Source organism: Myodes glareolus, chromosome 3, assembly GCF_982192425.1.
Source record: "Myodes glareolus chromosome 3, mMyoGla1.1, whole genome shotgun sequence".
In the NCBI taxonomy this organism is placed as follows: Eukaryota; Metazoa; Chordata; class Mammalia; order Rodentia; family Cricetidae; genus Myodes; species Myodes glareolus.
In genome coordinates, this window is record NC_142028.1 from 124,162,817 (window position 1) to 124,189,179 (window position 26,363).

General features: G+C 37.4%; 1 protein-coding gene across 1 annotated transcript; it reads right to left on the reverse strand.

The window, feature by feature from the left end:
• Positions 1-12,001: 12,001 nt before the first annotated feature.
• Tlr4 (toll like receptor 4) lies at positions 12,002-24,437 on the reverse strand. Its single transcript, XM_048459124.3, has 3 exons — positions 24,024-24,437; positions 19,322-19,488; positions 12,002-14,856 (listed from the first exon to the last, which is right to left on the reverse strand). The coding sequence occupies exons 1-3, from the start codon at positions 24,111-24,113 to the stop codon at positions 12,600-12,602; spliced, it is 2,514 nt and encodes an 837-aa protein (XP_048315081.2). The 5' UTR covers positions 24,114-24,437; the 3' UTR covers positions 12,002-12,599.
• Between the last annotated feature and the right edge of the window lie 1,926 nt (positions 24,438-26,363).

Consider the following 26,363-nt stretch of genomic DNA (forward strand, 5'->3'; position numbering starts at 1 on the left):
ATTGTTTTCATGATTTCACTGTTATAAAGACTAGTGGATTTGCTATGGAGTCTGTGTGTGTGCAGTGCACCCTGTGAGCTCATGTTATCTTCTTACAAACCCGTGCCCCCAAAGGTTTCTTATTCTTAGGAATTGTTCTGCTTTCACATAAAAGTTTTCATCAAATTTTTACTTTCTACCTCTAAAAGAGAAAGCAAAAACATTGCCTTTCTCTGACTGGATTATTTTTCTTAACATGGCTTCCTCCAGTTCTATTCATTCCATTACATTATAAAAGATTTTATTCTTACTTCTAATTGAATAGTGCTTCGTTGTGCTCTACCTACCATGTTTTCTTTATCCTTTCATCCACTGATGGACATGTAGATTACTCCATATCTGGATAGCACAATAACATGGATATACAGGTGTCTCTGTGGAATGCTGGCTTCTATTCTTTTAGATAGGTTACAATAGTGATTTTAGCTATGCCACTTGATAGTTTAATTTTAGGCTTTTTGTTTGTTTGTTTGAAGAACCCATCTAATTACTTCAAATCTAATTAATGTTATCCTAAACATGATTGAAATGTTTCTCTTCACATCCTTTTACTAGTTGGTTGATTTGATTGGGTTTTTGTATAATTTTTGTATTTATTTGTTGTTATTTTACTTTAGTTCTTTTTTGACAATAGCCCTGTGAAAAAGTATGAACTGCAATCTCAGCCTAGTTTTCATTCTTTGTTGCCTACTGCTACAAAAGACATTTTCATTTTTTCATTGAACTTCTGTGTTTATTTTGAAAAGTTTAATTCAAAAGTCCTTTTTTGGCCTGTTTTTAATTGGGTGACTAAGATTTATTTATTCCTTTTTATTGCTATGAATGTATTATTACATACCAATCTTTTGAAACAAGAATCACTAGCACATACTTTCTTCAGTTTCTAGAGTGTCTCCTTATTTGTTCATTGTTTGCTTTCCTGAAGCTTTGAGTTTGATGCTATCCTTTCTACTAATTGTTAAAATTTGATTTCCTGTAGAGCCCTGTGCACATATAAATCCATTATCTATGCCCATATCTTAAAATATTTCCCTTATATTTTACTCCAATACGTGTAGAATTTTAAGTTTTAAGAGGCATGATATTGATTGTATTGTATATGTCATCTTATTTCATTTCATGAAAGTACACTGTATTGTTATGGCTCAGCATACTGCAAAGATGCTGCTGAATCCAATCAAAACAATTCTCTATGCAGTTGAGTGTAAGAAACCTCTGTGTACATTCTTGTAGCATTTCTCACTTTTCAGGAAATGCCAAGCATCTTGGCACAGGTGAAACAGCCAGGCTAGCTAATGTTTGACAGCACAGACTCTACAACAAAGTACATAGAGGTTTCCATATGACATCTTAATGGTTCATATTTACTCACAAAGTCATTTGGACAAATGAGCGCCCCTTCCTAAGACTTGATTTTCTCCTTTGCTAAATGAGAACACTAAAGACACCCATCTCCAGGGTTTGACTACTGTGTTAAAAAAAAAGATAATATGTAAAAAACACCTAAGACTGTGCTTTGCATATGGTAACTGCTCAGAGACTGGAATATTTAGTATAAATAGACTTAATAATCTTTGTTATTAGTTCTGATATTTTATGGGTGGAGAAAAAACCCCTGTTTTGGAAAGAATAAAGGGTAAATGTCCTAAAATAGCTTACTAGTGATGACCATAATTGCTTAGCCTTTCAAAACACTTGAATGACATAAAACAGATTAAGTAGAACTCTTGCAAATGGCTTACTCCTTTATTATCCTCTCCTTCATTTCCCCATTTTCCTCTTATTATTATGGGCTATTGTGGGGTTGATACCATTTCACAACTGCTGATACTGTCACCAATTTATTACTGTCCCAAAGTCAGTATCATGGCATAAGAACAGACAGGTTTGACTTGGTAAAAAAATATGCCTCTCCCTGTACTCCTGACATGAGAAAGAACAATGCTAGCTGAGACCTAAGAGACCAGCTCAAGTCTCTTGTGCCAGGGCACCTGATACAAGAGGTCATTTACTTCTAGAGATTTTAAATTATCCCTGCAGACAAACTCACATTTCCCTAGGGAAGGGAATAGCTCATTTTTCTGGAGTAACACTTTAAAAATGAAAAAAAAAAATCATCTATTTTCTGGAATGATAGCAGATTATTTCCAAGTAATGTGTTCTCTTTAATTGCCCTATCTTCTCTAGGAAAGCACAACTGCCAGGTCATGACGCTTTGAATTTGAGGCATAAAAAATGGGGAAAGGAGATATTGTGTCAACGTGTTACACAATCGCCCGTAACATTAGAGGCAACGAAACCCTCTTTACAGCAGGCACTCTGCAGCTCTGATGTTGCAATAGACCCGAAGGTTGGCCTGTTTCTGAAAAGGGTGGAGTTGCTCAATTCCCAGAAAGTCTTTAAAACAAAACAAATAGCTCACATTACTTCAAGTCTGGTTTAGAATTCCCTCAGTCAGTGTCACAGAACCAGTTCATTCAACACCAAAATAAGAACTCACTCTTCCTCAATCTTGGGCCACTAATCAGGGGACTTAATGCTAACTCTACTCTTTTTCATGTCATGTTTTCCACATTTTACAGCATTAGCACATCAAAAAAGTGTTAGCGTTTGTGAGTGAGTGACTACTTACCCCTAGCACTACGCATTTCAATACATGCTCAATATAGTATCCTTAGCGGATGGGTTAGCAAATGAAAACGGTAGTGAGAAATGACTGCCAGTAACAGATGATATCAAACACTATTGGCAGCTACACAACTATTTATACTGTGCTCTCTATTAGTGCTCTGCTACGAACATATTTCAATTTATTTTTTGTCACAGTTTTTTCTTATCACTCATTCTGTTCTTTAGGTTAAGAGCTCCCCTTCTTATTCTGTCATGATCTATCTACAGAGCTATCACTGAAGCATGTTCAGCTTTGAAACAATGTCCTCTATTATCCTTAATTACTTCCCCTACAACCTTCATGTTGTCATAAAGCATGTGCGTATGTGTGTGTAAATGATCTAAACTCTATGAAATGTAGGAAGCATAATTCTGACATGTATCTCCACATGCGTCTTGTATTGTTCTAGCAGTGAAGAAGTTAATCCATGAATGTTAGACAATAGGAAAAGAAAAATGCAGAAAACTTTTGTAGGAAGATGAAAGTGAGAATTTTATATTAGTAAATTTCTCTGCTATCAAATCTGAAAGCAGATATTACTCCTATTTAGCAGTAACTGTGATATATAAAATAAGCATAGACCTGTTTGATTTCCAGTACTGGATGTAGCCTTTCCAACACACCGAAATGAAATGCATATTAGTTATCCTATGAAACAAAGGTTACTGGAGTTCACAAACAGAAAGAGAAGGGAAAGCACAAAGAAGGAACAGACACCAACAAATAGGGAAGATGGAATTAATCTTACTCTTGGGGTAAGGGTAATGGCAGAAAAAAAAATAGAAAGAGATGTTAAAGAGACAAAGACAATGAATGACTACCAAGCAAAAACTAACTTAGTGTTCAAAAATGTGTAAAGAGGATCGTAAACATGGTTCAAAGGGTAAGGTAACTGCCAACAGGTCTGACATCCGGAATTCAATCCCTGGAAGTAATATGGTGGAAGAAGCAAAACACCTCCCATAAAGTTGTAAGATTACTCTCTGGTCTTTACAGGTGGTTGTGATCTGCACATGAGTGTATGTGCACACATGCACACATATATACACACTGAATAAACATAAAAAGGAAAAGGAAATATAAAGAAAAGAAGATGATGATGGCATGTGGCCAGAGAACATAACTGAACTTCTGGTTGTTGGAAGTTGGAGCTGCTGGAGAAAAAAGAAGGGCAGAAACAGGAACACTGAACAGGTCAGGAGGTGGCGTGACCAAGGACACATGCCATAGCTCAGGAGGGACTTTGGAAGGGAAGCTCCTGTGAGTTCTGAAAGACAGGCTTTCTGTGCACTTTAGATAACTTGGGCAATCATAGATGGCATTTTCAGACATACCAGGAAGAAAAAAGAAACAGAGCCCTCTGCTAACACCAGATTCCAATGGTGAAATTTATGCAGAGTTTACTCTGAACTGACAAGAATTCACAGATGGTGAGAGGCACCAGGGGTCGGATGGCACTTCCATAGCAAGCAGTGTATGCGCCTGCGATATATCACTTTAAATGCCAAATGTAGGAAACAAGAACTGCAAGTGTTACTTCAAGACGTGCTCAAATTTAGGCAAACTGTTTTTCTCTCTTTAAGATTATTCAAAGTGACCGAGTATAAAAATTGCTAAACTATAAGACAATCTTGTTAAAAAAAATGGTGTAGGTGATTAATTTACAAACTTTTTAAGTGCCTATACATGGTGGAAGGTGTTCTCAGGATTACTCATTTGGGCATTTCTTTTATGGCAGTCCAATTGCACTGGAATGAATTTTCTTGAATCCTCAGTTTTATTTGATTCTCAAAGTTACCATTCCATACAGTATGGTTGTATAAATACTTTCACCTTGTAGAAAAAGAAACAGAAAATGTGAGGAAGAAGTCCAGGAACTTGCCTTTGTCAACAAGCAAAGTATCACTGGTTGTACCAGTTCACCAGACAATCATCTTAATTCCTGCTTCCATAGTATGTTGTCCAACACTTAACTGATCTTAGCTAAATCTTCTCTAGGAACTGAGAAAAGAGTGGAAATTATTGATACTTAAATACTTCACCAATTAATGAAAGATTCTTCTTTTAAAAAATCATTTATTAAAAAATAATAATTTATTAATTTAAAATTTTATGTGCATTGATATATTGCCTGTATGTATGCGTATGTGAGGATGTTGGATCCCCTGGAACTGGAGTTATAAACAGTTGTGAGCTGCTATGAAGGTGCTGGGAATTGAACAAAGGCACTTTGGAAGAACATCCAGTAATCGTAACCACCGAACTATCTCTTCAGTCCCTGAAAGACTTTTCTATTCTTTGTACACTATCATTTGCTCCCAAACGCTAAGACCACAAGTTAGGGATAGCAAACCAGGTGCATGGCAGAGTTACTCTTTGTACATTGCAGAATTGTTTTGTAGGATGAACATTTACTTCATCCTTGAATTATTACAGATGAGATTGTCTTGAGGAGGTGAGCATGCTGGAACAGAAAGAGGAGCGACTCGAACTTCAGCCCGTCATCTTACAGTATGTTGCTTCTTTTTATTTGCCTCTTTCAGTAGTAATACTTTCAAACATATTAAGCATCTGTAACTCTCCGATGCACTCTTTTCTTCCCTCTAATAAGCTCACATTATAACCCCACATGCGTTTTTATAGAGGTCATTATTTACTAGTCAAAAATCATTGTAACTAGCTACAACAAGCATAGAACCATTAAAGAAAATTCACCCATCATTTTTTCAAGCAAACCACATCCTGCCCACCAGTGGTTCTACCTCAGTGTGATACTTAAGATTTGAAGGAGGCTTCCAGCAGCTAACCTGTATCCTGAACTAGAAAAATTGCCAGCCCATAATTCAGTAGCAGGATGGGATACTCCTATACTTAGCAGAGCTGGCTCTCAGGCCACAGCCAATGCTGCAGAAATGATGAAGGATAAAGACGCAGCAGGACCCTGCAGTGCGCTGAGCACAGCACTAACCAGAGATTCATCCCTGCAGTTCATTTCAAAAGTGCTCTTTGCAAGTAGTAAGGTTCTCCAGCAGGCATTTCCCACTGGGGAGCCACAGACTCCTCCAGAAGACTCAGGGTTGCTAGTTTAAAGGCTGAAATGACTGCATTTTAGCTGTTAGTGTTCACTGCTTTACCTCCCCTCAACAGGAATGAAAGGGGATTCCTGTGAAGACTGACAATTACATAGCAAGTCTGTACAGGAGAGCCCAGTGTTTTCCAGAGAAAGCCATTTGTTGAATATTTATAAGTTAGTTCCAAGTGTAATGTTCAGTTTGCAACTGGAAGGTAAGTTTGATATGAGTTGGAGACTGATAAATCCGTAAATGAAATCTGTCAACAGATGCCTAGGATAGTTCATGATACACGTGGTATTTTTCTGATATGTCTATGCTGTATCTCAGCTTCCAAGGGGAATGAAAGAGGCAACATACTATGTAGAAACAAAGAAAGATATGGCTGTCCGGTTATATATTACTTCTAACTGGGTGTAGAAAGATCACATAAAAAATAAGAGATTCTTTCTATTAGTCTTATCTTATAGGATTGAGAAGAATCAACTATACTGTGTAAAAGAATGAAATAATCAGGTAAGGCACTTCCTTTTTCTTAACAAAGATACTTGCATGCTTCATTCTGTTGTTCTTTCTTTTGCTTTCATGAAGCTTAGCAGTAAATATCAAGAATAGAACTCATGGCCATGTTAAACATGGTACATTATCCTATTTCCTATTAAAACAGTCATTCCAGATACTTAAAAATTGCATGTGGAATATTCTTAAAATACAGATTCCTAAAATCTGATTCTCAATCAAAATTTCTAGAAAAAGAAATAATAAATGCAGATATATACAAATAGACATATCTAACTAAATAAAGCCAAAATCATCAAGTGATTCTTAAGTCTGGTGAATTTTGACATAGTCTTATTTTCATGATTTTCATTGAAAGATCTACTTTAAACCTCATGATGTCCTTGGCAAAAATAAAACACAAGTAAAGCCTCAGAGATGTTGTGACAGACATTCTTTTAACAGAGGAATACATACAAAATTAAATTGCATAATTTCTTTTACCTTTGAGGTCATAGAGCATCAAAGATTTTTTTTAATCTTTGAAGAAGGACATTTTTTTTCACTCCTAAGGAAGGCGGTCAGGTTAGCTTCTCCAGGGTGGGTTCTCCACTGATTTCTATGTACGGCCTCCCATGAAATCCCTTGAGCAGAAAACTTTTTCCTTACTGAAAGTCTGAGAAGATCTTGATGGCAAAGCTAATTCTCAGGGTTAGCGAAAATTGACCACACAATTTTATATTTTTTCTGGGTCCTAAAAAATTAGAGAAACAAGGTTTGAGTAAAGAGACTTGCTGGATTGCTTCTGGTCAGTCTAATCTTGTTAGTTGTAGGTGACAAAGTATTGTTCGTATAAGACAGGAACTCAAATTGACAACTGGCTGGATCTGATTTAATTACACAGTGTGATAATTTCTTTGGTGCAAACAACAAGATCCTTTCTCCTAAACACATGTTTAATTTTCAACAAAACACTCCTCATATAAATACTACATTGTTTCTAAACCCTTATTGACATTCCCAGAATTGCTTGCAGCCTTTCAGAAGCACATTATTTTATAAGTATAATCCACACTTTTAGAACAGGACAGTTTGTGCCAAGGAAGCACATTTACCTCAGGCCCATCACTTCACACCATCACAGGAGGGACCATCTTCATTTCCATAGAAATCAAGGAAAGTTGCACGTTCTGTCTTTGAAACCTTCAATTTCTGATGGTCTGGGAGTTGCTAACCTTGTCCAAATGATTCTCTCATTACTGCTCTAACAACTTCCAGCAAAAAAGCTCAGAACACTGCAGCAGGGCATTGTATAGTAGAGAATTCACAGCCCTGTCGATCAGGACAACTTGAATTTTGCCTCATCCAACTGGACAATTGGTTCCTTGATCTCAGTTTCTTGTATGTGAAATGACAGTGTTTCTAAGAGCTGTATTAGCAGGCCATTTATGCAGTTAAATTGAAACAGTTCCAGGTACATATCAAATATTTGGCAAATAGAATTTATCATTATGGTTATTAATATATTATAAGCAGTCTCTAGACATCCATTTCTACATTTTGATCAAGTTCACTTTACCAAGATGCTATTGTGCACTTTATGTTCTGGAACCTGGACCTCTAGGCTCTTTAGGGACTTTGCAGAGATGACCTATGTAAGTGGAAAACAAGAATTATTGTTCACTTTCCATCATGAAAGACATTCTCAGGGAACTAGGTTTCTACTTCATTAGAAATAAACAGTATTTGGCCTTTTTTTCCATTATAAATTCTAGATACAGGGACTTTTGACTCTATGTCTTTCAGAAAATTGACCCCCTTGCACTGTTTTTCCATTCTGTTTGAGAGATGATTCACTAGCTGAGACCATACATATGAGATCTCCTGCTTTAGGAGGTATCCAGGATCCCAGGCCACTAAACCAACTTTATGTCAGGCTTGTGGTCTTTCTCATTCCTACTAGGCCCCTTTAATAAGGTAAACTAAGTTCTACGCTGAGACTCCCCAGAGCAATTTCTTTTGTTCATAGTAACCCTATGATGTAATGGAGAATGACCCTTAATGCTTAGGTGAACAAACTGAAATTGGAGTATGAAACTTGTTCTAAATTACTTTTTAAAGATATAATAGAACCACAAATCAAATCTACACCAACTCTTTGCATTTTCTAGAACTGTTAAGTAAAAGAAAGCAGTTTAGGATATGATTTAAAAATTTGCAACCTCCTTCTTCAGTAATAACTAGGATACAACTATCCTAGTTATATGGTGGGAACATATAAGTCAAATTCTCTAGCCACTTAATTTTCAGTGCATCTATAAAATAGATTGCATGTATTATAGGTATGAAGCTGAGATGCTTTGAATCCTTTAATTTGATAAAGCTAAAAGAAAGTAAAAGCATGCTATGAGTAGGAAACTGTATCAAAAGACATGCCGCTCTGCCTTAAACAGTCCAATTCAAATTCCGTATAAAGGTGCTTTGCAAAACTCACAGCCCTCAGACTCTATCAGCTTAATTATTTCCTTGCGTTTGTTTCTAGTGACAAGTCTCAACCATTTAATGAATGCTTGAAAGGATGACCAATTAAAAACCTTGTAACAGAAGAAATCCCCAAGTGAAGAGTGTTGGGAAATTACTATAAAGACAGACACAGCTGGTCCTATTAGCCTGGCTATTTGTGTGGATGCGTTAGCATAAGTGGAAGCTTCATGGAAAAGAAGTTTATTCCATCAGAAAGGAGAGCTGAATTGTGGAGACTTAGTCCATAGTTATGGGAGGAAATTTTCATGTTCAATACTACTTTCATATTCCCCAGCTTCTCTTTCAGCCTAGCAATTATCCTCTGGTACAAACTTCATAACTGAGTTTTGAACATAGTACACAATAGATAAATAAAAATAGAGAACAGTAGCATTCGAATCTTGATCCCAAACAGAAAGAAAATAGGAGAAAAACAATTGATATAGTAAATTGAATTTTAATTTCTGTCATTTAATGCCTTGTGTATTTTGGATATGTTAATAAAAATCTTGAAGCCTTAATTCCTTAAAGTAATATTGGGGGCATCCATCAAATTGGCATGTCCTGAGAACTATACTCAGATACTTTACATAAGTTATGAGAATAAGACTTTAAAGAATTCACTAGAGAAAACTTTTTTTGAAAACTCTTTCTCCCCAACCTTCCTCAAAGTGTTGGAAAACATGATATCAAGTAAACAAGCGAGGAAGTAGTTGAGAATATCCATGCTAGTGACAGACAGAAAATTTCAAAGCTGTGTAAACTAAATTGAAAGCTAAGATCTTCAAGACTTTAGGGTCTTAACTGTGAAGTACAGAGGGTGAGAAACATCACACAAAGAGATGGTACATTAATTATTCTTCTGTTCTTCACATGTCTACATTGTCAGGCATGGTGCTCAACATTAGGGAAGCAAAGGTGATGGCAAGATGTGACCCTCAGTCCCACAGAAATACCCAGGAACATGTCTGAGGATTCTCACAAGTCCACACATGACTTTCCAGGAACCCACTAGTAATTTCTCAAAAGACTATAGAGTCCAAGAGGAAGTTCGATTCAGGTAACTCATATTAGTAGAAGCAAAGTAAAAAAGAAACTATCACTTTAGTCATAAGCGCAACTTTTGTCCTACAAGCTGTGACTATGTGGGATTAAAATGTTGGTTGAGAAGACCACTCAGTGCTTCTCTCTGACTACCCATGAGAAAGCCCCTTACATCAAATATATATTTTACTTTGCAGTGGCCTAAAAATTAACATCCCAATCTTCATTTTATTTGTAAGGTGACTAGCTCTCAGACAAGTGAAGCCCAAGTCACACACCTGACAAACTCTGAAAATGAGGGCAGGAACTCATACTTCCCAAAACTTCAGGGGATCTCTCTGGAATTCCACCTGGAATACACGGTCCAAACTTTCCATGTCTTTCATTCCTCTCTTCTATCCATATTTCCTACTTCTGATTCACCTTATTGCTCATGTACATTTTGTTGGAAGCTCTCCCAAGCCCTTTATGGAAAGAGGTGCTATAAATAAACCACTGTGTGCATAATGCATGCATGCATATGTATTTGTTTAAAGATTCATGGTTTAAGTTGAAAAACCCTGACTGGCATTAACCACATAGAGAACTGCAGGGGTTTCACTTCTTGTTTTGCCAAATTGAAGCATGAAGCAATGGGCTGGAGTACACAATAGTTTCCCTGAGATGGAATGAGGACCAGACTGGGGCCTTGCCTCTCACGTGTTGACTGGTAGATTGATAAGACCTATATACTATATTGAACTTTACTTTTACATCAAGAAAATCAAGAAATTAATTCCTTATCATCTACCTCGTCTAGCTAAGAAGAGACTAATATACTAATATACGTGAGTATGTTTCAAGCCGAAGGGAATTACAAACAAGAAAGGAATCTTTTTTTTAATATTAATAACTCCACACCATCATTTGAGTCACTTTGAAATAAAATTATTTAAAGTGACTTTAAAGAACTCATCCCAAGCTTGGCTTTCTTTTGTCTTCCTCTTCTGCTGTTCTGCACATCACTTCTTTCTATCTTTATTCACCTCATTAGAAGTTCTCAGAATTCCAATTCCTTCTCTGGCTGACTTATTTCACAAAAAATAAAGAAACTCCATTTCTATCCATGTTGTCACAAATAACAAAATTTGCATATTTTCCAAGGTCAAATAACATTCCATTGCAAGAATATAGTATACTACCTCTATGCATTAACCTATCAATGAACATTTGGGTTGTGTTCATGATCTGAGTATTATGAATATTGTCATAGTTAACAAAGGAATCCAAATGAGGTTTTTGAAATCTTTATTGCTAGATATTATAATAGTTCTACTTGGTTTTCTTTATTAAGAAACAAGCACAGTTTTGTGCAATGCCTCAACTATTTCGTACCCTGCAAACAATATAGAAGTACTATGTGCACATGTGCATGCACATACACGTGCACACACACGGTGTACATGTCATTTTTATATAGAGGAAATGCTGACTGGAATATGGTAAAATCTCATTGTGGTTGTAATGCTGCAATTCTCTACGAATGTTTTTGCTAATCTATCTTGGTACATGCCATTATGAGAAAGTAAAAAAAAAACAATAACTTTCTGAGAAGCCCTTTGAATGCCCTGTTTTCTTAATAATAAAATCTCCCCTCCCTAACTGTCATCAGGAGGTGATTCCTAACAAGAAGAGCAATGTGTACTCCCAACATTCACCCATCTCACAAAGCACGTCTAGCAATGGGAAAAATGAATGGAAAGGACCTAAGATCTATTTCCATGATTCCCTGTATGGATCTTCCAGGCCATCAAACAGTATCCTTGATGAAAAGGAACAGTATGGCAGCATATCTTGTGTTGCCACTCAGTTATGTGAGCATCTATGATTCTGGATATTTCAAAAAGAAATGATCAAGTTATCTGATTTCTGTTCCTGAATTATTCTCCCCTGATTAAAAATATTCTATAAACCAAATTATTTTTAACACTGCCTCTGTGACATCCATAACTTAGTAGGTAATAATTTAAGAATGACACTTAGTGACAAAGTGACAGAGTATATTTTACACACTTGCTTGAAAAAATGAAGTTAAATATGGACATTCCTAGCATATCTCTAACAGCCTTATTTATAATATGAGTGTATAGACAAGACATAAAAAATGATAACTGAATTTATAAAAATAAAAGTGTATTATGAATTTTTATTTAATAAATACAGCATACTAAGTAATGGCTAGGATGTCTGTGAGCATGTATTAATCTGGTTTCCTGAAGAATTAAGTACAAAGGAAAGTGATATAAAATGGAAGATGAACTTTGAATCAGAGGCTCTCAAAGAGAACCAGTGGAATTTAAATTGCATTCAGTAGGGGAAAAAAAGAAAAGTTAGCAAATATTCAATTCAGTTGAAACTACCAAAACTTGTTTAAGGAAGTTGAAACACGGTTTATAATATACTTTATTTTCAAAAATCCATGGGAAGACAAATGCTCCTTTCTGCTTCATTGAGCATTGCCTCTTCTCAGTCTGAAATGGTAGGAGTAAACCTTCTTGATTATGAGTCTTTGCATGAGTTGGTTAAAGAAGACACCTGGAATGTACAGACTGTCATCATAGCATTAACCTCTTTCTGCTCTGTAAGGTCCATTAGGTTACCAGCTTTTTGGTACCATGTGCACCATGGAATCCTTCTCTACACCAGAACTTCTGGTAAGCTGTAACATCTAATACTAGCAGCCAGAAATAGTGTTGAACACAGTTTTATCCTCCTCAGGTGGAAGTTGTTGCTTCTTGATTGTCTTCTGCCTCTGCGGTTCCCTCTGGATTCCAGGCTCTTCCATCTAGTAGAGCTTTTTTGAGCCTTCTCCAGAAGATGTGCCTCCCCAGAGCATTGTCCTCCCACTCTAAATAGGTGTTTCTGCTGAGCAGACGATAGAGCTCCACCTGCTGCTTCAGCAGAGACTTCTCCACCTTCTCCAGGACAATGAAGATAATGCCAGAGTGACTGCTTAGAAACTGCCATGTCTGAGCAATCTCATATTCAAAGATACACCAGCGGCTCTGGATAAAGTGTCTAGACACCACCACAATAACCTTCCTGCTCTTGTGGAAGCCTTCTTGGATGATGTTGGCAGCAATGGCTACACCAGGAATAAAGTCTCTGTAATGGAGGCAGAGCTGAAAGGGGGGCACCCCTTCTTCTAAGTTCTTTACCAGCTCATTTCTGACCCAGTCTTCATCATGGCTGGAGTAGATGACAAAGGCATCGTAGATGCTTTCAGCACTGCTGTGCTTTTTACAACCAGCAAGAAGCATCAGGTGAAAATAGAATTTGTAGACCAAAAATGCTATAGTGGATACGACAAGTACGCTGATTACTGACACAGTTATGATAGTCTTATGCATATGGCAGGTGGCATTCCTGAAATCCAGCACCAGGGAGCCCTTCATCTCTGCAGGTGTTGCACAAGTCATTTGTTCAGCGTTCACTAAGAATGGGCTCTGGTCCTTGATCCACTGAAGGAAGTTCTGATGTTCACATGTACAAGCAAAAGAATTATTAGTAAGGTTTAAGAAGGCCAGACTCTTTGGAAAATGTTGCAGCATTCCTTTGGAAGTCTCTATGTGATTGAAACTGCAATCAAGTGTCTTGAGGGAGTGCAGCTGTTTATAATGGAACGGATCCAAAAGCAGTAGGTTGTTATGACTCATATTTAGTAACAGAAGTCCATGGAGTGTGTCAAATACCCCCCAAGATACCTGCTGTAATTGGCATTTAGAAACATCCAGGAATGTCAAGTTTGTCATATTTGTAAAGACATTTGAAAGGGTATTGTCTTTGAAAGAATTGCCAGCCATTTTTAAGATGTTAAGACTAGTCAAACCATAAAAGATGCCATTGAAGTCAATTTTGGTGTTAGTATAAGAGATGTCAAGGTAACGCAGGTTTTCAAGGGATAAGAACACTGAGTATTCTGTGGTCTTTTTTAAAGTGGAATGTTGGAAATCCAGGTATTCCAGCTGTTCTAAACCCATGAAGTTTTTACTTATAATGATGACACCATTGAAGCTGAAGTCTAAGTGTTTCAGCATGCTTGTTCCAAAATGAGAGGAAGTACAGCAACCCTTAAAACTGAGATCATTTTTATGGAGATCTAGAAATGTGAGGTTTGGCAGATTTACATCTGCAAAACTGGGAGTCTCTTTGTTGGCTGTAAAGCTCAAATGTTTAATAAAGGGGAGGTCCAGAGATGGAAATTTCACAAGGTTACATCTAGTGACTATTAAGGTTTCCCATTTGAAATATTTAGGAATGTGTTCTAAGTTGTTTAAATACACACTTACCAGAGACATTGCAGAAACATTTGCCAAGCAATTGAAATCAGTAATATCACCAGAAAAGTTTTCTACAAATGTTAATCGGAACTCATCAATGATCACATTGCACAATCCTTCCATGACAGAATGGTCAAAACTTTCTACATTCCTTTCATTTTTAAATTCTCCCAAGATCAACCGATGAACTTGCAAACCATCCAGGTTTTGAATACAAGTTTTCATTACATTTGTGCTATTAAAATTGCTTCTTAGAGTCAGTTCATAGAGCCTAATTCCTTGAAAGGCTTGAGGTTGAATAAAGTCAATTGGGTTCAAGGACAGCTCTAAAGAGAGATTAAATTGGGGATTTTCACGTAAAGCCTGAAAGTCTTGGTGGTAAATAGTTTCAATATAGTTATTAGAAAGGTCCAAGTGTTCTAGGTTTGTCAGATTGGAAAAATACTCAGGTAACTTGGAGGAATGTATAAGATTGTGAGCCACATTGAGTTTCTTTAAGGTTTTAAGGTGTCCAATAGGTAAACTATCTAGAGAATCCAGACTTATCTCCACAGCCACGAGATTCTGTAAACTTGCTAGTCCAAAAAAACTTCCCTGGGATAAACTCTGGATAGGGTTTCCTGTCAGTATCAGGGTTGAGAGCTGGTGTAAGCCTTCATATGCCTCATCTTCAATTGTCTCAATTTCACACCTATGAGGAAAAGAGATACCAATTATGTATTTTTGCTTAATAAAACTATATAGCATCATAACAATTCCTGCAAACTCACAATAAAAACATATGTGATATACCATGCTATTGTGAGGAGACAAACACACAAAGCAAGGCAATTAACAATGGTGCCTTTTATTATGCACTAGCATTTTCATACTGGCTACTGTGATAAACTATGCATGGCAACAAATTCATCAGAAGGAACTCAATTCAAGATCAATAATAGGGGCATAAATGACTGTTTGTCTGACAGAATATGTAATAGCCTTAGATTAAGTTCAGACATTTCTTTCCACACATAGCTGTGATTGTACATCTGATGGGTACAGACTATATGGATGGTTGTTAGTTGTAGGTCGTAATAAATGCCTGGTGAAAGTCAATTCAAAGACATAAATAATTATACCTAAGTGTCAAGGATAGCATTAATATTTACAAAAGTTACACATATGTGACAGCTAGGTATTTAAATCTGTCATTATCACAGGTAAATGTTAATAATTGGTGATGTGAGTAAGTTTTGCAGAAGAAGTAGAAAGTGGGCTAAGAATGTTCACATCAAAGGAATTGACCATCTTTTAGGGGATGAAACAGACTTCTTGGCAAATATTTAAGTGGAAATTTTAATGATAAGAATAAAGGTGAAGCAAACAGCACGTCTAACACTAAATTAAGCAGCAAGCATGACACAAGGAAGATCCACAATACATAGGGTCTGTGACTTTGGGCGACAAGGGAGATGAGGAAGGCGAACATAAGATTGTGAAGAGAGGGTTTGTAAATAAAGTAGAAAATCACAAGCCCAAATATATGAATTTTATCCCAATATCAATAAGCTGTACTATATATAGTATCCATAGAGACAAACCAGCAACAGAACTCATATGCAGTCAACCTACAGGCATGATAGACTTCACTGCAGATGCTTACCAGACACAGTCTGCAAATGTGTAATTTCCTAAACTTTTAGAGTAGCCCTCACTTTTCCTATTCTCCTTGGGATGATTAAAGGTAAGAAAATAACTCTGGTCTGTGCTTTGGTTATTTATTGGTAATTTGACAAAGGATTAAGGTGTTGTAGACAGATCACTGGAAAAGAAGTCCAGGATTGAATGTATCCACTCTGCTGCCTTCATACATGGACTTTGGAACCATATTTTGTCTGCGTTTTAATCATCCCACTTCTAAATTATGCAATTCAGTTTGATTCTTTCTCAAGCTCCCTCTGTCAGCTATGTGATTTTGTGGTCCCTAACCATACACATATATTGCCATAGATAGCAGATAAGGGCAAAAAGGCCTTTCTCTGCTTCTATCTCATAATATCCAGCTCATAACTTTAGAGAGATGGAGTGATAACGTGAAGAGACTTTGAACTTGGAAGCCAGAGATATTAGCTGATGCTCTAGTCTGCTGAGGTAAATAATATTATTCAATATTACTGTAGATAAGTCACTCAAATCCTTCAAAACTCAGTTTTCTTAGACCCAAGGAAAAAAATTCAAACATACATTATGTTTCTAAGGGCTACCTGATCTATTACAAAACACTGTTAGGAATCTAGTTATTACACATTAAACACCTTTGGAAAGGTGTGGGGAATAGCTTGTCTGCCCGGCACTAATGCAAAACATCCTTTGATCTAAGGGAAGAGAAACCTGACTTCTTCCTAAGCATATATTCAAAGAATTTAAGGAATGTTCTTAAAATATAGTAGTATAGATCAATGCTCAGTTATCCAGGACATTGATGAGCGCTATGTCCTCTTTTATTGAGAAGTTGTTCTTTCCATTGTTCTACCTCCCTGTCTGACTCAGTTCCCTGCCAACCTCCTGGGAAAACTAAAGTGTAAAATCTAATGAAATGATTATAATAGAATTTTTTAAACTCATAAAACTCACTAAATAATTTTACTACATGCAGTACCTAATAACATTTAACCATGCAGTGAGATTTATAATTTTCATTTATGTGACAGTTTGAATGTATTTAGCTCCTATAAACTCAAGGAGTGGCACTATTAGGAAGTATGCCCTTGTTGGAAGAAGTGTGGTCTTGTTGGAAGAGGCTGGTTCACACAGGTCTTTAATCCAGACCTTGAGACTGGAAGGCACACCTTTAATCTGGGCCACACCTTCTGTAGGAAGTGTGTCACTTCCCTGAGTGTGACAGACAGTCCACTTACTGCTGCCTGCAAGATGTAGGACACTTGACTCTCCAGCATCTTGCCTGCCTGCATGCTGCCGTGCTACCCAATATAATGGACTGAATATCAGACATGTAAGTCAATCACCACAATTAAATTTTTCTTTTATAAATGTTGTGTCTCTTCACAGCAATAGTAACACTAACTAAGACAATTTAATAAAAGTGAAAGCTGAGACTCAGGTAAAATTTACATGTATAAAATCATACAGTTATAAATATTGGAGGAAGAACGAGCTCCATTCTTCTTTGTGCCACAGAGTTGTTGCCCTCCCACTTTGTAATGTTCTATCAATACCCAAGTAAAGAATATATCACATTGGGTAGGTAGTTTCAGACTTTTTGATAGTAATAATTGTTCTGCAGAAGCCTTTCAATATCTTGATTTTTTTTGGTTGTTTGTTTGTTTAGTTTTTTGAGACAGGGTTTTTCTGTGCAGCTTTGGAGCCTGTCCTGTAACTCACTCTGTAGACCAGGCTAGCCTCTCCCGGCCACCCTGAGTGCTGGGATTAAAGGTGTGCACCACCACCACCAGCCATAATCTTGATCTTTATCAAGAAATTTTAGAGCATAAACATATGGAACATTTCTGTAGTTTTATAGACACTGTAGAAAAAAATGAATTCCCCTTATCTACTTCACACTTGAAGGATGCCTCTGAGCATTGCAGCCTCCACGGATGAAAAGCTGAAGCTGAGCCGGCCAATCGCAAGATTTCACAGGACGGTGGTGTAGAGGCTGCTGGGAGAGGGAAGTCTTCAGTGGCGTCATCCAACAATGAACGCTATGAATTAAGGCACTAACTCTCAGGCAAGATGTGTCTAGCGATGAAATGTCAGCATATCTATTCTAGGGTAACAAATCTTTCTTGGGTTAGATTTTTGTGTCGTCCTACAGGAAGTTACCCAGGGTTGGTACTGTTAAATAAGTCAAAAAGCAGTGATTAGAGAGATCTATGACCCCAGTGTTTGTGGTGGGAGCGAGGGTGGTTTTTACTGTGGTTAAGTTAAATTAGCAGGGCACCAGATTGGTCCTGAAACAGGTATTTATAGCACCCACTCTAAGAGTAAGAGAACACTGAGGAAGAGAGAGCAAAAAGAATTTAGGAGTCAAAAGACAGGGAGAAGAAGGGCTATCTTTGGAAAAGACACAGCAATTGTAACCATGATCTCACAGCAACTGTGGTTAACTGCTCTGAACCTGCACAACACTAAGCCTACAAATAGAAAGTCATGGATCAAGGAGGGCACAATGATTTTAGTGTTTTCAAATGGTTACACCCACTAGGCTCCAATAATTTCTTGCAAATCTATGATCACACAGAGACTATGGTTAAAATCAGTGGGTCACAAAATAAACAAAATGTATGATTATAGGAAGGGGATCTGTTGGAAAGAGTCAGGGATACCAGGGATCAGGTGGAATCAATTGTAGTGAGGGTAAGAACAAAAGAATGCACTATATACATGATTGAAATCGTCAAAGAACAAATTTTACATTGAAAGATTCAACTTCCCATCTAAAATATTGGTTAAAAATTTATGTATCCCAACAAATGGTATAATGCACTGAATCAAAAAAAAAATCTTAGCAACTGTTCTTGCTCATAGCAGATGTTTTTTTTGGATCTTGGCACCTTTCTCCTAAGTTAGTATCTTTCTTATCTTCTATTTCACTTTCAATATTTTAGGCATCTTCTGCACCTCCTCATGTCTCAATCCTCACCCACACATAACAAGACAGTCCCTCTCCTAACCAACACAGTTTGTTATTTCCACATAGTTTATCACTTACTGTTGTAAACCACAGTATTATTATTGATTAACATTTGTTGGATTTGTGCTAGATGTCTAATAACGGGGCACTATAACTTACTAACTCATTGAAGAGAGTATTAATCCTACTTAATTAGGAGTGTGTGTTATGTATCTATAAGTTCTTTTTCTGTAGCTTAAGGTACAGCATATAGGATGTGGTCCATAAATATCTAATGGAATAGTTTAAGCTAATGTAAAAGGTAGAACTGTTCTTAAATATTTTTATCTATCTGTACATCAAACTGAAACTAGTGAATAAAAGTAGTTTTTCCAAGAATATACAGTAAGTAATACATTTGCTGGATGAATGAGTGAAAGAAGAAGTTGAGTTAGAATAACCTAGATTTTCTTGCCCAAGAATACAATGATGGAAAAATAACTATCTCACCTTGTGCAACATGTAAAAGCTCATTTATTACCTGGATAAATCCAGAAACTGAAGTTCTGGAAAATTAGAGAAGCTATGACTTCCTAAGGTCTTCAGGGTGTTGAAGCTCAGATCTAAATTCTTGACTGAAGAAGGGATGTTGACAGGAATTTCGTTGAGATTCCGATCCATGCATTGGTAGGTAATGTTAGGATCCACCTGTAAAGATCACACAGCAGATGTCTGTTCCCAGCTGCATGTGTTCCCACTCCTCCGCCAAAACAAATAATGGGGTGGTAAAACTCTTATACAGTCAACCTTCTTCTGTCCATCCATCTAGCAATTCAGTCATTCTGTATTATTTTGTTTGAAACGGGATCCCATTTAGCCCAGTCTTAAGCTTTTTATACAGCCCAAGTTGACATTGAACTTCCTGATCTACTGCCCACACAAGTTCTGATATTACATGAGTATGACATCACATTCACCCCCACCCATTCATTTATCTATCACTTTATGCATATAAAATTTCTTTTTCTCATATTAGGAGTAAAAAAGTATCTCCTGCATTCTCAATGTGTTAACTTCAAGAAAACTATGATCACAGGAAGAACAATAAAATCAGGTGTTAACAGGCTAAGTACAAAATCCTTAGTTTCAAAACAGATGTTCTATTCCACTTGGTACAAAATAATTTTTAATTATTTTATTTATTTATTTTTGAGATTATAATTATATCATTTCTCTTTTCCCTTTCTTCCCTAAGTTCTCGCTTAACCCCTTTCTTTGCTTTTTCTCAAATCAATGGCCTCTTTTTTGTATTAGTTTCTCTTATATACATACATGTCTATGCATATAAATATAATCCTAAATACATAAGTACAACTTGCTCAGTTTGTATAATATTACACACATGTGTGTTTTCAAGAATGACCATTTGGCATTTGGTAATCATCTGATGTTTTCTTCCCTACAAGACTCTCTCTCACTCAAACAGAGACCATAACAGAAAATCACAACCACTCAAAATGCAGAATTCTGAAACCCAGTCTCACAAAAGAACTCCTGCACCTAAAATATTGCAGAAGAGGGGGATAAAAAATTATAAGAGCTCAGAAACAAGAAGTTTACTGTGATATTGTGTCTTCTAATAATGTCAAAAGCTACACCCATAAACTCTCACTAACATGACTGCTTAAACAGGAGCTGAGCAAAGACAACAATTAGACATGCTATCGTGGGTGGAGCATAAAGCCCAGGAGTCCTCTACTCTCTGTAGGCACCTTAGAACTATAGGAAACTAAGGAATTCTGAGAGTGAGTCAATGATTTGTTGTGGTTTGTTTGTTTGTTTTATAATATTTTCAGTAAACTTAGTTTGAGGGAAAATATAAGTATTTTTGTAAATACTTATTTTATACAAAATTCCTATCATTCTAATTACTTATCTTAATTATATACAGTCACATGTCCAGATTTTTCCTAGCTATCACCTATTTTTGACAACTGCAATTTCTTCCTTGGCTTAATGACCTTAGCAACTTGTTGCAGGAATGAGAGGAAGTCTTAGAGTGCAAGGATTTCAGTGACAGAAAACAGTAACCAAGGGCAAGGGCTTGTGTTGTTAGAGTCCCCACTTAGTTTTATCTGTATTCTCACATCTACTGTAAACCCTATTCCATAACTTTCCTTCGAATTTCATAATTATGATTCCAGAAAAATGATTTGCTTAACCCAGTGAGTTTTATTTTCTCTAATTTAAAAGTAATAGAATTCTCAAAGAAATAAGTGAGATCAGAGTTTATTTCAAAGCTTGCTATAATCAAAGTGATAAATATAAATGTTGATTATCATTGGCTATTATTAATCCCTTATTGCATATCAACATTTTACTTTTACGTTATGTATTTTATTCTAATATTTAAAAAAAATCCTTTAAAGATGAAAAAATAAGAAGATGGGGTAATGCACATAGAGTCAGAAGATTTATACTTGTAGGTTCCCCCCTCACATATGCCTGTTTAAATGATAATTATCATAGTATCCTTGAAGGCATTGCTAATAGAGTAAGGTGTCAGTCAGAAATTCTTCTCTTGCCCTCTTTTATTTCTTCACAAGTTTTGATCATTAGGCAACCTTACTTTGCCTATGTAATTATTTTCCAAGTGTTGTTCATTCAATGAAATGGACCATGATCTTTGCTGCTCTGATGATTTTGTTTGTTATGGTGTCCCCTAGGCTCAGAGAGGTACATAGTGACCGGCCAATGCCAGTAGGTTTTTGTTGGATGAGTGAATGATAAGCATTATATAATTATGGATCAGAGGTCCACATAAGCCAAATGGTAGACTTTCTCTGCTAAAGGCCATGGGCAATACAAAAATAAATGCTACAGAATTCCAGTTGGCATTGAACTCACAGCATCAGCTAACAGGGAAGGAAAGTTAATAAGACCCAAAAGAAAGGTCTGGTTCAGAATAGAGATTGATTCTAGATCCAGAACATGAAAAGAGAAGAAATGTACATCGTAAAGAAAAAAAAACATAAACAAATAAAGGATGGGAACAAATTCTGGTAAACTGGATACCAACAGGCAAGGGAAGAGAACCTAAGTCATGGGAAGCCACAGTTTGAGCACAAGGGTAATAGGCTTTGTTTATCAGCTATTCTTTTGTTTGCTTCACATGTACAAATGGAAGACCTATAATGATCTACATACTGTTAGCATATGATAAAGCTATCATAAAAAAATGATAAGTAATTAAAAAATAGACAATAGTACAAAATGATGTGATGGATGAGAACACATATTCAAAGGCCAAAGGCAGAGGTGTCCATGAGGCAAACAAGAAAAAAAACTCCCTGAGGAGACACTAATACAGATATTTACATAAAGTAGAAGTGAAAAAATAAATCCTAAAAAGGCCCTGTGTTCCAGTATTGTAGCTATAAGCCACACAGAACTGTTAAACATGAACTGTGTGTGTAGGATAATTCAAAATGTGAGATAAACATAAAGTATTGCTGACTTTCTAATATTCTGTGCCAAAAATGAAACATAAACTATCCTCTTAGTAGTTGGACTGTATTTCATTATATAAAATATATCACTAAAACTAGCCTTGCCCATTTATTTTTCATTTTTCATTTTTACCACTAGGAAAATTTTAAACTATATAAGGGGATCCCAAAATTTTACGATGAGACAGCTCTTATCTAGGTGAGGGATGCTGTGGGTAGGCAAGCAGTTCAAAGACCCTGTAGGGCAAAACTGTCTTTGTGGCACCTAAAGAGTTACTAAAAGTTTATAAAGGAGCAGTTTAACAGATCCAAGCCTCTGGACCAAGGAAAAAAATAAAGATGGTAGTGTGGTTACAGAAAGAAGTGTAAATTAGGAAGCTAGTCATCACCTCTGGAGGCAAGGCCAAGGGAACTGAGACCCAGGCCTATGGAAGGGACAGGCTCACTTTTGAGGCTTGTCAGAATATAGTATACAACAAGGGTAAAGGGATTTTTGTCTCAGTGTGAAACTGGTTGGAAACTCTATCTCCATCAACTTAACCAAGGAATCAGAAGGCAAGATACCGAGAAAGCAAGGAGTTAGTCTTTGTTTTAAGTTATAATATTTTCTCCCATGTCGACATCATGACTCTCACTCATTATACCTATTTTGAGCTTCAGAGCCTGCCTCACCCTGAATTATTTCCTTGTTTGTTCAGTTCTATTGTGAGCTTCTGAGATAATTGTGTGGTCTGTGCAATGAGAAAGAAGAATTCGTCATGAATTAGATTACTCACTAGTCAGTGTTTCACCAGGAAGGGAGTCACTGCCTTAGTTCAGGTTTTACATTGCTCTATGTCTCTGTCTGTTGTCTCTGAGTGTCTCTGTCTCTGTGTGCCTCACTATCTTTCTGTGTATTTGTCTGTCTCTCCATATGTCTCTCTGTGTCTCTCTTTCTCTTTCTCTTCCTCTCCCCTTCCTTCCCTCCCAATTCACCATCTTCCAGTAATAGTGACATAATTCCAAACTCTCAGAAAATTCCTTCATTTTGAAAACCAGCTCTAGTTATTAATTTGTGTTGTGTGTGTGTGTGTGTGTGTGTGTGTGTGTGTATTTATGCATGTACACACCTGCCAAGGCAGACACTTGGAACTCAGCAGATACCTTAAAGAAGTAGATTCTCTACTCCACTATGTGGGACTTGAGGATTGAACTCAGATCGTCAGGCTTGACAGCAATTGACCAACCAGCTGAGCTGCCACTCCATCATTCAAAGAAGTTTCTTAAGAGGCAGAAATGACAGCCACCTTCCCGTCAGTTGGAAAGGAAAGGAACAACTGCTGAAAGCTGAGTGTCCCCAGTGCCAAGAGAAGGTCCTGATATTAGTAACCTTCTTCAGTTCCCCTGTGAGCACTCTAATTCCTTTACAATGTGACAACGAGCCTCAGAAAGGTTCAGTAATTTCTTTGATGTCGCTCAGGCAGGTCACAGAACAATGTGTTTAAATTGTTCTACTAATTTCAAGTATCTAGTCATGGCTCAGATGTTGTAAATAGAACAAAACACCACACTGATTGCCTGTTCCTCCCCTGCTAACACTGAGTCTTTTTCTTCCCACAACTTCTCATGTTTTTGGTTCGTTTAACTCCTTTGTGCAAAGTAAACAAACCGGAATGTACAGCAGGAAGCTCTGAGCTGGGACAGTTTTGAGAGACAAGGGAGGCTAGCAGGAAAGGAACTGATCAAGACACATACCTCCACGCAGGGGTCCAAGCTTTCAGGTCTCAGGCAGGAAAGGAACAATGCCATCATCAATGCACCAACCAGGCAGAAGCGAGGTCTCATCCTGGCATTTTCTGCAACCAGCGGAGGCCATGAGAAAACATGATGAGCTAACAGCAACGGTTGGCAGGGCAGAGTCCCTGGGGCACCGGCTTCGTCTCTCTCCGAAGGTGCCCCTCTGCAAGTACTATATTTAAAGGTGTTCTGGGCCAAAGAGTGAGAGGAAGTGAGAGTGGCAACTTTAGCGTTCTCTCTTTTTTTTATTCTAGAATTTATCTGCCGTAACGTGGGAGGCAGTTTAGAAGACTAAGGGGAGAACAGGAAGAAGAAGAAGGCGTTTGCTGACCAGCCAGCGGAGGAACAGCAAGAGGAAGTTGGCGTTCATCCCAGGAAGTCATCTGACCTCTGGGCTCGGTGAATGCAGGAAAGTAACCAGAGACTCGTACACTGGACGTGCCTGGAACGCCCACATTCTTGTTTGGATTTCAGTAGTGGAGACTTAGAGCTCCAGCTAAACTGCTAAGCCTCCGACGGCACAGTACCACAGACTATCCAGACTATTCCATTACAAAATGCAGGAATTTCTGTTCACACAATGCTGAAGGCTAGAACCCAGGATCAAATGTCATCAGGTGTATCTGTGTCCTGATCTTTTCTTGTACGTGTGTGTGTGTGTGTGTGTGTGTGTATGTGTGTGTGTGACCTGTTATGTGTATCTGCTTATTCATGAAGTAATTGATATTTCATGTGTGTGCTCTATGTGCATACACATGCAAGTGTGTGTGTGTGTGTGTGTGTGTGTGTGTGTGTGTGTGTCTGTGTGTGTGTGTGTGTATAAACCAGAGTTCATTATTGGATGCCTTCCTTGTTTGTTCTCAAACTCCTTCTGTTATTGTTCATTATTAATTACTAATTATTTTTCTTACTGTTAGAGACTGGAAGAGACACACTGTTCTACAAAGGGGAAGCACTCCCCAAAATAAGAGTGGCTTAGCGAACTGAGGGTAAAACTCAAAACTTTCCACCATAGTTCTGGAGCTAACGTCTCTCACTGAACCTGCTTCTTTGTTGACTAGACTGACTGGCTGGTGAGTCCTTGAGATCTACTAATCTCTACCCCCTCCCCAGTGCTGGGGTCGCAGGGACATGCAACAGCCTGCAGTTTTTATGTCAGTGCAGGGGATTTGTAGGTCTTCATGCATGTGAAGTACTTTACTAACTGAGCTCTCCAGTTTCTGAACTCTTTTAAAAGTAATACTGCCTATATTGTATTAAGGCACATCAACAAAACATTATTTTATTTTAATTTTCTCCCACTAAATTGCAGTCACGGGATGAAGCAATGGGAGATGAAGACTGCAACATATGAATTTCAGAGAACACTATGTAATGCTACCAGTGGCACTACTGGTGACGAAATGCCCACATAGGAAGCTAGTTGAAAGAATCCAGTGAAATGCCTTGAAAAGAGCAGAAGGGGTTCCAAATGACGTACACTGAGGTCAAGTCTAGGGCTGATGACTTATGACAAGGACACATTACTCAAATGATTTCATTTCCCAAACCCTACACTCAGACCTGTAAATCTGAAACTTTTTTTTTACACTATTGAAGCTCATATTTAGAATACTTATTCTCAGAAAGCTATGTGATTTCTCTTGGATCATTTATGGTTCCAGAAACTTCAGATAAGATCAATATTAAAGGGGACTCCTGCAGAGCAAGGGCTTTCTCCTGGACATTAGATTAGGCACAAACCACACCCAATCATCTGTTATTGCAGAGAGTTCTGCTATCAAGTGGGAAAGATATGTTAATGTGTTTGCTTTCTGATTCATGCAGAAAACAGCAGCAAGAGATCTTGCAGGTGTAACTTTTAAGAGGAAGAAAAGGGGAGGTTTGTGTTAGAATGGGCTAGAATGAGGTGGTAAAAGGGATAGGGGATAAGGAGGGAGTGGAAAAGGACAAGGGAAAGGGGGAAGAGGTGCTTGTCCTGAAGGTACAAAAGACTGTCTCTGGACAGAAGCAAGACAGACAGACATGGTGAATAGGCAAATGACAGTTAATAAAGGTAAAGGGGGAAACCCCGAGTTAGGATGAGGTGTTTAATTTTAATTGTGCATGTTAATTATGTGAGCCAAAGGGAGCGTTTGATTTCCAGATTTTGGTAGTCAGCCTTAGGAGGAGGAAGTGTCCAAATAATTTTATAGACCTTGGTTTCTTGCTTTAGGAATGTAATCTAACAGTTTTTAGCAAGGCAGAGGGAATGGGGGAGAAAGATAAGGCCTGCCCAAACCACATGCTCAAGTGAGT